General features: G+C 34.9%; 1 protein-coding gene across 8 annotated transcripts in view; it reads right to left on the bottom strand.

Annotated features, from left to right (window-relative positions):
• Positions 1-1,320: 1,320 nt before the first annotated feature.
• LOC107058455 (uncharacterized) overlaps positions 1,321-13,608 on the bottom strand; it is an 18,781-nt gene continuing 6,493 nt past the window's right edge. For 4 of the 8 annotated variants that reach the window (XM_015304173.1, XM_015304174.1, XM_015304170.1 and 1 more), the window contains 2 exons: positions 12,820-12,884; positions 8,867-9,590 (listed from right to left, as the gene is read on the bottom strand). In XM_015304173.1, coding sequence (XP_015159659.1) covers positions 9,320-9,590; positions 12,820-12,884 — 336 coding nt within the window. In that variant the 3' untranslated portion in view covers positions 8,867-9,319. The other 4 variants (XR_001472029.1, XR_001472027.1, XR_001472028.1 and 1 more) reach the window with 4 other exon arrangements.

Below are 13,608 nucleotides of genomic sequence, written 5' to 3'. Positions count from 1 at the left end.
GCGACACATCCCTCGATAATAAAATCCATCGCAGCGTGCGACACGTCCCTCGAAATATAGTATTTGTCGCAGTGCGCGACACGTCCCTCGAAATGGTACATCCTTTTTTTTTTTTATTCTTCCTCAATTCACATAAAACTTGTCATGACAACCATATCTCAGAACCAATGCAAATGACACGTTCACACAAATAATGCGGAGATGACCATTTTCATAACAATACACAATTCACAATAACACAATAGTGATACAACATCAACAATGAATCAATACGCCTTTCAATCCATTCTTAACACATCACACACCAATAATTAATCACATCGCCTTTTGTTACCCTTTTCTCATCATTAGAATTATTCAATATAGACAAGTCACCCATCACCAAGTCTCATTATGTCCCAACACATACCACAAGGAAATACACGATTCTATCCACTTAACAAGGGTTTAGAAATCCATTTGCCTCGAACAATCAAACAATTACTCCGGGACTTGAGTATTCTCATTTCAGTGAACTTCCAAACAAATGCAATATATTCACATAATAATAACAATAAGATTTTGAAACTAACAACATCCATATTACTATATTTCTAGCCTAGACCCAAAAACTCACTCAAATCTATAATTAAGTTCCTAATCTTGGCACCAATTAATATGTCAACTTTTATATTTCTCAAATTCAAGCATTGGGTTAGGTCTTAATTGCTCCAAATATCATAAATATAATAGACTTCATGTAATATAATACACTGAATATTTAATTACCTATCTCAATAAATCATAACCTAATTTATAACGTGATAATAATAATAAGGAAATTAACCATTTACGAACCATTAACTAAAACCAAATCTGAAAACCTCCAAAATACATATGCATTTTTCTCTCTTCTGTTACTTCAACCAAAAAGGACCCTAATCATCACTTACCATCAATTCCTTACTACAACCACTTAACCCATCAATTTATATCACCCACGTTGCCTCTTTTCCAATCCAAATTCACGTGCAGTGAATACTACACCCATAATCATCTAAGCTTCCTCCAATGGGCCCTAACTGTCACGTCACAAGTCTACACTCTGGACGTGGCCGACACTCGAGAACCATTGTTGGTCCCCAAGCGAACCTTCATCCTGGCTGACTACAAGCGAAAGACTAACTTAAGCATACAAAAGCTTAATAACTGAATTAAGTTCAATAAACTCAACTTTAAAATAATCTGAACAATACTCAATATTAACTCAGATTTTGTAAAAACAACTCAAAGAAGATACATACTGAAAACTACTCAACTTTGTCTATCTATGAAGCCTCTACTATTACAGAAGTATATCGGGACAAGACCCACGACATCTCAAAACTACTAACTGTAAGATAAAATGTGAAGTCCTCCAGAATATAAAAAGACTCACCAAAGCTGACTGGAACATCCCATGACCTCAACGAAATACCTGTTGATGATCCTGAATACTTGTATCTACATCATGAAACGATGCAGTTCAAATGGCTCAGTATATGGAATGTACGAGCATGTAGGGGGGATTTTAAAGCATAAACATAAGCTTGAACTGGTGGAAAAGAAACATACTTACCTCCTCTCAACTCACTCAACTCAAATAAAAGAAACATAGTTCAACTCAACTCAGAGAAAATAGGGCTCAACTCAATAATAAGATATTCACCTCAGTGAAATAAGGCACAACTCAATAAAATAAGTTTTAAAACAATTTGTTAAAAGACTTCTTAAAATAGGGTTCATGCCAAATATGGACGTGAACGGCTCAATTCAAGGTTTTCAATAACCAAGCATAGAATTCAATACTTCAAACTCAACAACTCCAAAACTCAAGGAGTCAATGATACTACTCATCTCAAAAATGCTCGGGGGGAGGGGGGGTTCATGCGGAATTATGGGCATGAACAACTCAACTCAAGGACTTCATGGGTAACATGTAATAGTCTCATGATTAGGTATATAATCTCAAAAGGGTTAGGAACTCAATACTCAAGACTTAGAACTTGAAGATACTACTCCTCTCAAGGATACTCAACTTATGGGTTTCATGCGGAATTTATGGGCATGACCGACTCGACTACATAACAATATGGAACTCATGTATATGACTCTTCTCATTCTCATACTTACTTCCTCAAAACATAGCTCAAATCGATAGTTGATCTCAAAGGATTCACAATTGAACTCAAAGACTTTCTTGAACTCTACTCATAACTCTCTCTTGAATTTATATTATGGATTCATGAGTTATGATTAATGATATGAAGGATCTCGTGATGATAATGTAGACTCATGAATACATTCTCCTCATTCACATACTCACTTACTCGAGTCTTGAAACAAGTTATTAGAAATTGTAGAAGACTCCTCAAAAAGACTCAAAGGGACTTTCTCAAAATACTCGAAAGAACTCTCAAGACTTGACTCTTAACTCTACCTTGAATTTGAATTATGGATTCAAGGGTTCTGATTTGTGATATGAAGGATATCGTGCTGATTAAATGAGTTTTATATATTTAATCATAAGAAATGGTCAAAAAAACATTGTATGGGAGCAAGTCTGCGACGCGGAGATTAATTATAATATTTGGTCTCAAAATAATTTTTGAAACAGTGGAGTCCGCGTTCTCTCCGCGACACAGAGAGGGAAATTTCACTCTGAACAAAGTCGCGGACCTAGTACCTTATTTTAAGCTCGGTCTTTTCTTACTCGTTTTCTAATCCCAATTTACCTACAATCGAATGGTTTCTTTCCCAAACACTTAGATTCGAATACTCAACTTATGTACACGATAATCTACTCCAAGCCACCCTCAATTCACTAACTTTTATCTCAAGAATTCATCAAACACATTCTAATTCAAGAATGGAAACAATACTTTCAAGAAACAAATCAAGAACTCAAATTCTTCAACTTCAAGAACGAAACTTCGCTGAAAATAACATGAATGGCATGTGGGTGAACGAACCCAACACTATGAGAAACTCACATACCTCTCAGGGATCACATCCATGGCAAAAATCCACAACAAAATTCAAGAATCTCGACGAACGGTTTGATCATTTCCTCTTTCCTCCTAGTTTCTCTTTTCTCTTCTTGAACTCTCAACTAAAACCCTAAGCGTAGATTCGGATTATAAAACTGAACTAAATCAGTTTAGACCCCTAAAACCTTACTAAAAATGAATTAAATCTGCTTGGGTAAGGAAAAGACCAAAATACCCCTCACTATTTTTGGGTAACTTTCCTTAACTAGACAACCTGACTTCAAAAGGGCATATCTCACTCATCCGAGCTCAAAGCTTAACCATATGGGGATATAAGACGTGGTATGCATGACCAAGATAAAGTATTGTAAAAAAACTTTAAAGAAGAATCATGAATCATGAACATGGTCAATGCATCTTATAATCATTAATGGAAGCTTCATAAAACCTTTCACTACAACATTTTAGGCCTAGGGCCACACTAATTCTGGACAACGCTTTTAAAGCGTAGCCCAAGTTTTTAACTTTTAGCTGCGATAATATTGGCAACACTTGTAAAATGTACTCTTTAATGGTATAAGCTACACTTTATAAGCGTTATTAAAGTATGATATAATTGGCAACAACTATTTACATATATGGCCACACTTTTAAAGTGACCTATTTTTATAATTGTAAAAACAACACATTACAAATGTGGCCTTAAAATTTTCACTAAAATTTTATAATCCCTCCAACATTTTTAACTCTCCCTCCCATTTTTATTGAGCAAAAAAAATATTTCATAAAACATTAAAATTTTCTTTTCCCCCAAATTAGAATTGAAGAACTGATCGAGCTGAAGAGCTCTTCTCTCGGTCAAACTTTCTCACAGAACAAGCAAAAATTGTTGAATCGCTGAAGAACAAGCAAAAATCACTGAAGGTTTATCAGGTAAGTCTTTTTTTCCCCAAATCAGAAAAACTTTCCGTCAATTTGAAGAACACGATTTTCTCTCCAAGCTAAGTCTGAAGAACACGATTTTCGTCAAACATTCTCACAGATTTCACGATTTCACGTTGAAGAGCTGAAGAGCTACTCGCTAAAGAACACGATTTCACGATTTCTTATTGAAGAGCAGAAGGTTATGCCTCACAGATGAACACACCTCACTAAAATGCTTCACTTGAGAAGATGGTGTCTTAAAGCTTCATCACATTGAAAGGATTTTGGTGGAATAGGGTTTATCAGGTAAAAAATTCTATCTTTGAAAGTCTAAATTTTAGCTTTAGGGTTTTGATATTCTTGTGTCTGCAAATATGATTTTTGTTGATTTTTGGGAGTCTAGCTCGTAGTTGTATTACCCACATCAGTTGATTAATCACTAAATAAGTATAAATCAACAAGGAAAGCATACAAATCTGGGTGTTTGTGGGAAGTTGATAAATACTTGTTTGCATTTTTTGGAGCATATGGTTGAAAGAAATATGAGGTGTTTTGATGGGGTCTCAACTCCCATAGATTCTTTAAAGGCCAAACGTAATGCTAGTTTATTAATCACTAAATTAGTGTAAATCTTATAAGTATTATGTTTTTGTTGCTTCAACTTTATTAGTTTCTGAAATTGTTTATCTAGTCATGCTTTCCATTTTATTTAGATTTTAGGGTGCAGTGATTAAGTTAGCTTTGGATAATTTTGGATAGAAATGAATGGCTAAGCATTCTTCTGGAAACTGATTACAAGTGTTAAAGAATTGTGGACTTGTACGTGCGAAACTGACGAAGAAATTTTCAAGTTGAGACCATTGTGTAGAACTACATATAGAGGTACAATTGGTCCTAGTTGCAAGGATCGGGGAGGATGTTTGATTCTTTTCAACTTTTTCCTCCTGAAAGTAGTCAAACCCAATTTTTCTAGAACATAGCTTCATTTGGCCAACTTGGTCAGCTGCTGGTAGGTGTAAAATTGCTATAGAATGTCAGAGTTATGACTCCATTTAGATAGGAAGTCAGCTGTACAGTTTGCCTCTCTATATATGTGATTGCACTTGAAGATTTCCAGCTGATTTGTGAGCCTTTGAAGGTCCTGAATACACTGTTGGAGTGCCCATGGAGGGTGGTTGCTGTGATTTAGCCAATGTATAAGCAGTTGAGAATCAACTTTCAGCTGAATTTTCCTATACCCATGTTGTATGCACCAGTCCACCCCATGTATTGTAGCTCAAATCTCTGTCTGGTTATTAGTTCCTAAGCCGAGAGGAATAGAGAATGCATAGTTAATGTAAAAAATTTGGCTGCTTTACTTCTACTGTGATTTCTACTTTTTAACTTTATAAACTCTGACTACACTTACTGATTCGTCCTTTGTTCGACTTCTGTGGATTACATCCCGCTGACTGTGAAGTTGTTGTGCTTCATTTTTTCCCCTTTCGTTTGATCTGTGGGCTCTGTGTGGAGTTTATTTTGTCGGCCTACACTTGATTGTTCAATTTTATTTTGTTGGCATACACATAATTGTGTAAATTTTGTTTTTGTTCTTGCTGTCAGCAAACTTAACAAAGTTTTAGCTGTTTTGCGAGTAGGAGTTAAGGTTCTTCTATGTAGTAGTTATGTGTATTGGATGGAGCTGATAGAGTGAAGAAAGTTGAATTCACACTTCACTCAGCCCATTTTCCCCTCCATAAGAACACACCAGCAAATACAATACCAAAATTAAATTTCATGAATATCATTAGCCCTATTCCTATCAAATACTATCTCTTTTGGCGAATGCGATACGCACCCATTGACATTGAATTGGATGAATATCACCATCCTTATCATTATCAAATACTATCTCTTTTGGCGAATGTGATACACACCCGTGGACATTTAGTTGGTTTTACTATAAAAATGAATACATTGTGCAGTGGCAGTTGTTGTTCTTTACCAATTTAAAATAGATATACACATTGAACATGCAGGGCTAATGAGTTCTAAAGAAAAGAATGATGACTCCCTCTCAACAAAAAGGTCTGCTGAGATGAAACTTAGACGACGTGAAATGGATAGACTGGTTTCTGCAGAAAAGAGAGAGGCACAATTACTACAACGTCAAACAAACAGTCAGGAGCTAAAAAGAAATATTATATCTGCAACATCAGCTTTTCATGTGCAAGATCATCCTGCTGCAAGTGTACAAGGCTGCTGCTCCACCTCTCAGAATCCTCATCAAATGGACTTTTCTACTATTCCCGCAGCAAAAGGTCATGTCAAAAAACTTTTCTTATTAACTTGGAATTTATACATGTGGTGATGATGGAATGACAATAGATATTTATATTTGCAGGGTATTTTTGAAGGAAAAACGTAATGAAGAATGTACATATTCTGTTTGGAATTAAGCTGTAAGATAGTCATGTTATGACTTATTGAGTTCATTACTTAATTGATGTAAGATGGTACACTGCTGCTAACAAGAGATAGAAGACACACATAGATACATATTAATTAGGCGTCATCACCTACATTGACTCCTCCAAGTCAGAGTAAAATTCTAGAATCATCAAATCTGAAAAGCTTTGTTGGAATTCAGGGTTTGATTCTTTAGCATCATCATTCTCTCTTTGATCTGCTTTTACTAAATTATTTTCGAATTTGTCATTTACTTTTTAAATTTTGTTTCTATTATGTGAAATAGCTATGAAAATTGTTTAATTAGCATACACCTACTTTAAAAGTACTAAAATTTATGCTTAGATAATGTTATGCAATTTCATAGTTTGTTGTCCAATTTGAGAAATGAATTTTGATTCACACTTGCACTACATAAGGTGCATGCATTATGAAATATTTAGGTAATTCAGTAGTTCAATCATTGAAGATGATTTCAAGCATAATGTTAGCGTAATTAATTAGTTGTGCCTCTCTGATTACTTGTAGCTCAATTTAATACTACCCAATTTAAGGTTTCCAGTAAGAAACTTGAATTGAACTTTAAACTCTGCTTCTTTTGGTGATCATTGAAGATGATTTCAAGCATAATGTTAGCGTAATTAATTAGTTGTGCCTCTCTGATTACTTGTAGCTCAATTTAATACTACCCAATTTAAGGTTTCCAGTAAAAAACTTGAATTGAACTTTAAATTCTGCTTCTTTTGGTATTTCTGTCATTGAACTCAATTTCAGGTTCATCTTTTCATCTGATTTAGTTTTGAGGAGTCAGTTGGTTGAATTTGTTAAAGATACATCATTTTGCCATAACGTAGTTAACTAATCATGCTTCCTATAATTCTTGATTTTGATAAGTTGATTAACTATTTTCTCGGTAAACTTTAACTACATACAATTACCTCACTTTGCTCAAGCTAATCAGGCTTCATGCCAGGAATAGAAGAACATCTTGAATTAACAGAATTACAATGCAAAACTGCTCCAGAGTATATGTGGTAATATACAATTGCAATTCACACCTAATTATTATTATGCTTCGTCAAAAAAGTTGTCTACCTTTAATCGTTTCTGTTTCTCTTCATTTTAATCAATTCAAAATTATTAGTCTCATTTATTTTCTTCTCTTATATATACTTGTTATATATACTTGCATGTAGATCTAACGCGTGTATTCCCTTCAAATCACGCTTTCATCTTGGATTTGAAAAGCAACAAACTCATCAAAGACCCCTTCACCATTTTCTCTGTTCCTTTTCGTCTCATTTATTCTTCTTCAATTATAACTGATCTTTCTTGCTGAAACCTTTGCTTGAGCAGTAGAAAATTTGGGGAAAATTGGAAGCTTCCTCAGCTGTTTAACTTCAACTTTGCTCAGGTTAGTACTTTTTAGTCTCATTTTGTTTGATGCGATATCAGTTTCATAACTCTTACAAGCTGAAATGTTGCATCTTTGTCCAGTAAACTCCATTGTTTGACAACTTTTTTCCCTTTCTAGTTTTCTATTTCAGCTAAGATTTCTTCATGTCTTTTTGGTTTCATATTGTAGTATTTTGACTCTAGTATAATTACAATCTCTTTAGTATTAGTATTAATGTGTTGTGGCGTGGAGCTTCTGGATTTATCTCGTATATAGTTATCATTTTGATTAAGTTATCTGAACATAATTATCACTTGATTTCTTTGTTCATCGTGATTGAATGAGTTTGTGTTGTAGCTGCCTTAGAATTAGATTTTGTTTTCTGTGGTTCAGCTACTGTTTATCCCTGCTCTCTCTCTCTTTATTTGAAGTTGTGAAAAAATGCTAAAAATCCCTCTCTTATTCATGTCTAAAATGTCTGCAAAACAGTGGCATACTTTGTTAATTTTGTTTACTGCTTTGCTCATGTTCAAAATGTTCAGTTTCATTCCATTAATATATGTGTCTACTACTGCCCTTTTCTTAGTGGTATGAGACATTGATTCTGCATTGTCATTGTTTGTGGACTGCTATGTGTTAGGAAGGAAATTTGTTTTTGAAGGTGGTGGTTTACTTCATTTTAAACTAGTTTTCGCCTTACTCCTTACTTTTTGAATTTAGTTCTTGTTACCCTCATATATGAAATTTCATATTGCATTTTAGACTTAATAATATCAACTCCAATAGTCTACTTCGTTTTTTGATTGATAATCGCTTCCTTGTCATTATCTTTGTCTAAGTAATTATGTCCCAAATCCACCTGATTAATTCACTCCCTCAACACCTGATTGAAGACATACGAGTCTACCAGAGCATCTTCAGCTATCTGTAATAGGACAGTAAAGAAAACGGTGCTTGTTGCGTCTCTTCCCCCATAATACCTCTTCTCTATAGGTTGTCGTGGGCTTAAAAGACATGTTTTTCGCAACCAGCCATCGACAGCTTGTTAACATAGACACCTGCATTTTAGTTTGGGGCTGGCTATTTTATTGATTCACACCTCAGTATTTGAACTGTATTTTAGTTTGAAAAGTGCTAAACAAGACTTGTTATGTGGATGGGTAATGAGACGTGATGGTTTTCAACTCACTTCATTATGTAGCTTATAATTCACTATATATACATGGTTTATGCAAGTTTATCCATCAATTCTCAGTGTTAGTTGTTGACTCCATCACTTTTATCACTTAAATGTATGGCCTCACATTTTTAACCTTACCAATTGTTATCTCTGTTGCCTTTGAAATGCACTTTGGTTACAACTTATGGGACCTCTAAGAATATCTTGAATTTTTTCTCCTGCTGTCTTGTTCTTTGGTCTGAAGTGGACTACAAAATTCTGAAAGTTTTTTTGCCGTTAAATTTTAATTTGTAAACTGTAATCTGCAATCTACAATTTGGAACCTGCAATCTTGAACTGTATTCTGCAATCTGGAATCTGGAACTATAATCTGTAATCTGCAATAATCTGGAATTTGGAACTGTAATTTGTAATCTGCAATCTGGAACCTGCAATCTTGAACTGCAATCTGAAATCTGGAACCTGTAATTTGGAACTCATGTAATCTGTAATCTGCAATAATTTGGACTTTGGAACTGTAATCTGGAACTCAAAAAATCTGCAGTCTGCAATCTGCAATCTGGAACTGCTGCAATCGGGAATCTGGAACTTCTTGCCTCTTCTATAACGTACTGCTGCAATCTGATTTGTTGTACTTTTAAATGTGTAGGGAAATGAAGGTGATCAGATTTGAAGGGTCGCCACAAGTCAATTTGATCTCATTGAAGTTGATGAATAGTTTTTGAACTATTGTAAAAGTTTGAATACATTATGTTTGATTTTGTGAAATATATTCATTGCTAGAATATATTGAACTATTGTAAGAGTACTTTCTGAACTATTGTGTACACATATTTAGAATATTGATTTATAAGTATGTGTATGTGTACACAAGATATACTATCTTTTGAAGTTTATTGCAAATCTATATATTTGAATTACTTATGAGCCAATTTAATGCTTGAGATTATTTATTGCAAAATAATATTGGTGTTTTTTCATTAGTTAATTAGAAATTGTGGCATATAAATATTTTATAGCCAAAATGATATGGCCACACTTAAAAGTGTAGCCATAGGGCTATAAATTGTGGTATGCACGTGGTCAAGGACTACACTTCAAAATGTTGTCATACACTAGATGGAAAAGGCAACACTTTAAAATCGTTGTCATACATTAAATAGAAAAGGCAAAACTTTAAAATCGTGGTCAATAAGGAAGAAAAGGCCACACTTGAAAGTGTAGTTGTATGAGATAGAAATGTTGCTATTTGAGGTACATAGAAGCGTTGCCATTTAGCCTTTTAGGCTACGCTTTTAAGCGTAGCTGATAAGGAAACACTTTTCAAGTGCTGCCTAAACTCTAAGGTAACGCTACTTTCGGGCACCCCTGGAAAAGTGTTGCTTAAAGTCCAAAAGTGTAGCCTTTTATCAAAGGCCACACTTTTTGCTAGTTTAGGCAACATCTTACTGGGGTGGCCGTAGGCCTAAAATGGTGTAGTGTGACTTGAACGAATTATTTTTAGTTTTTTTTGGAACTCAAGGTGCAACATCTAGTGACCTTAACACTCAAGAAATTTTAAATTCCTCAGTAAAATCCTACTCACAATGAAGGATGGTTCGAGTATTAGTTCAAAAAAATTCTAGGGTGTTACAATATCTCCCCCTTAGGATCATTCGTCCTCGAATGACGGCTGGACTGGTTATGGAATGGGTCTACTCTTATTATTTCTGCCATTCCAACTAGAATTGCCCGCATTACTCTTCGAGACCAACTAAGGGCTTTAATTTAGCTATTTCTCATAGCAAAACCTCATCCTCCTCTTCCTTCACATTTATAACTTTAGATGAATTAAACACACCATCACTATCACGATAAGATCATTAACCTTCCCTTTCTAACATCACTACATTACTAAATGGACCTCTAAAAAGATATCCCCCAAACTCTTTGGAACTCATTACTAACTTATTCTCAAACACTTGACTTGATTTCTCATCTTGCCATCTCCCCTTTAGGTCTAAAGCTAACACTTGAAAGTTATGGACCTATTCCATCATATATAAACTGGTCTACATCCTCTTTTACTCTAACAATCAGGAGAAGTTTATCTCATGCCTATCGAACTCTCCATAAGCAGGTACTAAGACCTCTCTCTAACGTGTTCCTCTTAACCTCTTCTGATTACATACCATCTCGATACACCTCTTAATGCTCTTGTAACTCTTGTGACTTAGCCACACTTCATTTCCCTTATCTAAAGGTTAGGGTCTCTCACTTGTACCACTCATATTTATTGCAGCTAACATCTCAATTTCTCACCTGCTCTATGTTAAGTCTTCTAGATCAAATCCCAAGACTAACATCATCACTCTCATGTTGCCAATTTTTTGGTTATGACACTTATCTCAAATTCAAGCTTAATGTTTATTACTAAACCTGAATATCAATATGATTACTCGCCTACTATACTAACTCGCCACTACTATGCACAATTTTAGAAACACTCGTTCACTAGGACCTTATGACAAGTACTCAATCCTTATATCTCTGTCTACATACTCACAAATTACCATCACATTCCACTTCACAACTTAAGTACTACTTACTCACTTACTGCGCATTATCTCTCAAATAGTTCTATCATCCTCTAAATATCATAGGGTTCTCCTTTCAAAATTTATAAGCCTAGCTTGGGTCTATCACTTCATTAGTACTCTACTATTTGATTCCACACCTATATTTAGTATCCTCTAACACGATGACACATCGACCTCAACTCTTATTCTGGTTAACAATATAACTTATATTGACTAGTAACTATTCCTCTTTCTTCTATCAAGAACTCTCTACAACCTTATTATTCTTTTTTTCTACTCATAAAGGAACTCATCACTTATAATTTACTAGGTACACGGTTGCAATAACATAATTTGTCTCATCACTATCTCATTCTCTTAGATAATTGAACCTCTGCATACTTTCCTCTAATTTTGGGTACTTTCACTACTACTGCTCATGATCTCGTAACTTATGTTACCTTTTCGGGCAAAAATACTACACAAGCTCTAATCAGACTTCCTCATAAGGATCTTAGTTATAACAAGGCTTAAGGAAAAGAGTACAACTCGCTTTTAGCTCAAACGCACGATTCATATAATTATGGGTACATTCCTCTAAAACTCAACACTTAACTCACTCATGGGCTTCTCTCAAGCCCTTCTGGAGTCTCATGACTTCCTCAAGACTCTTGTTAAGAATAACTCATCGATAAAGGACTGGCTTTTCTATTCAACCACCTCTAGTATGAGGGGTAGTCGAATGAATCTGAGAAACGCACGAGTATGAATAATCTCTATGACTTAGCTCTATTGAACGATTAAGAGTATGAAAGAAGGAAAACTTTTCTTAAATGTCTGCAGTCCCTAATTTAAAGAAGTGGAGCCCTCACAACCATAAACAAGATTGTACCGTCACATCTTCATAGACACCCTAGGACACCTGAACTCTGTGCTCTGATACCAAGTTTTTCACGTATCCGAGTCTACACCCTGGACGTGGCCGACACTCGAGAACCATTGTCGATCCCCAAGCGAACCTTCATCCTTGCCGACTACAAGCAGAAGACTAACTTAAGCATTCAAAAACTTAAAAACTGAATTAAGTTCAATAAACTCAACTTTAAAATAATCTAAACAATACTCAATAGTTAACTCAGAGATTGTAAAAACAACTCAAAGAAGATACATACTGAAAACTACTCAACTTTATCTATCTATGAAGCCTCTACTATTATAGAAGGATATCGGGACAAGACCCACAACATCTCAAAACTACTAACTGTAAGATAAAGGTAAAGTTCTTCGAAATATAAGAAGGCTCACCAAAGCTGATTGGAACATCCCATGACCTCAACGAAACGCCTGCTGATGATCCTGAATATCTGTATCTGCATCATGAAACGATGCAGGCTAAATGGCTAAGTACATGGAATATATGAGCATGTAAGGGGAATTCTAAAGCATAAACATAAGCTTGAATTGGTGGAAAAGAAACATACTTACCTCTTCTCAACTCAACTCAAAGAAACATAATTCAACTCAACTCAGAGAAAATAGGGCTCAACTCAATAATAAGATACTCAACTCAGTGAAATAAGGCTTAACTCAATAATAAGATACTCAACTCTGGATACTCAACTTAATATAAAGCAACAATACAGATGCAATATATGGAAAACTTTTAAAACAGTAGAAAGCAACTCAATGTATTGAAAAATACAATAGTAACTCAGTTTGTATGCAAGGATACAAGATAAACTCTGCTTGTATATAAAAATACAAAGTAAACTCTGTGTATATAAGAATACAAAAATATCTCTATGGAAGTTTCTCTAATCGACAACCATCACTATGAATTATATGATGATACAACGTCAAACCCACGCTTCCAGAGCCATCCTATACTTTGCCTGGGTATAGAACCTACTACTAAGTGGATCACTAGTCTATGCTAAAAGCATTAAGGAATCATCTAAAAAGTATGACCCTTTCTACCCACATTGGCTACATGGTTTATGAGGGTTGTGAGTTGTATGATCTCTCCCCCATATTGGTGCTCAATACTACTCCCGAAATATACTTAGCTCATTATGTTTCAAAGAAAACATTTCT

Source organism: Solanum tuberosum, unplaced genomic scaffold (assembly GCF_000226075.1).
Source record: "Solanum tuberosum cultivar DM 1-3 516 R44 unplaced genomic scaffold, SolTub_3.0 scf00518, whole genome shotgun sequence".
Taxonomy (NCBI): domain Eukaryota; kingdom Viridiplantae; phylum Streptophyta; class Magnoliopsida; order Solanales; family Solanaceae; genus Solanum; species Solanum tuberosum.
Note: the sequence above shows the minus strand (reverse complement) of the source record. Positions and strands in the feature narration are given on the sequence as shown.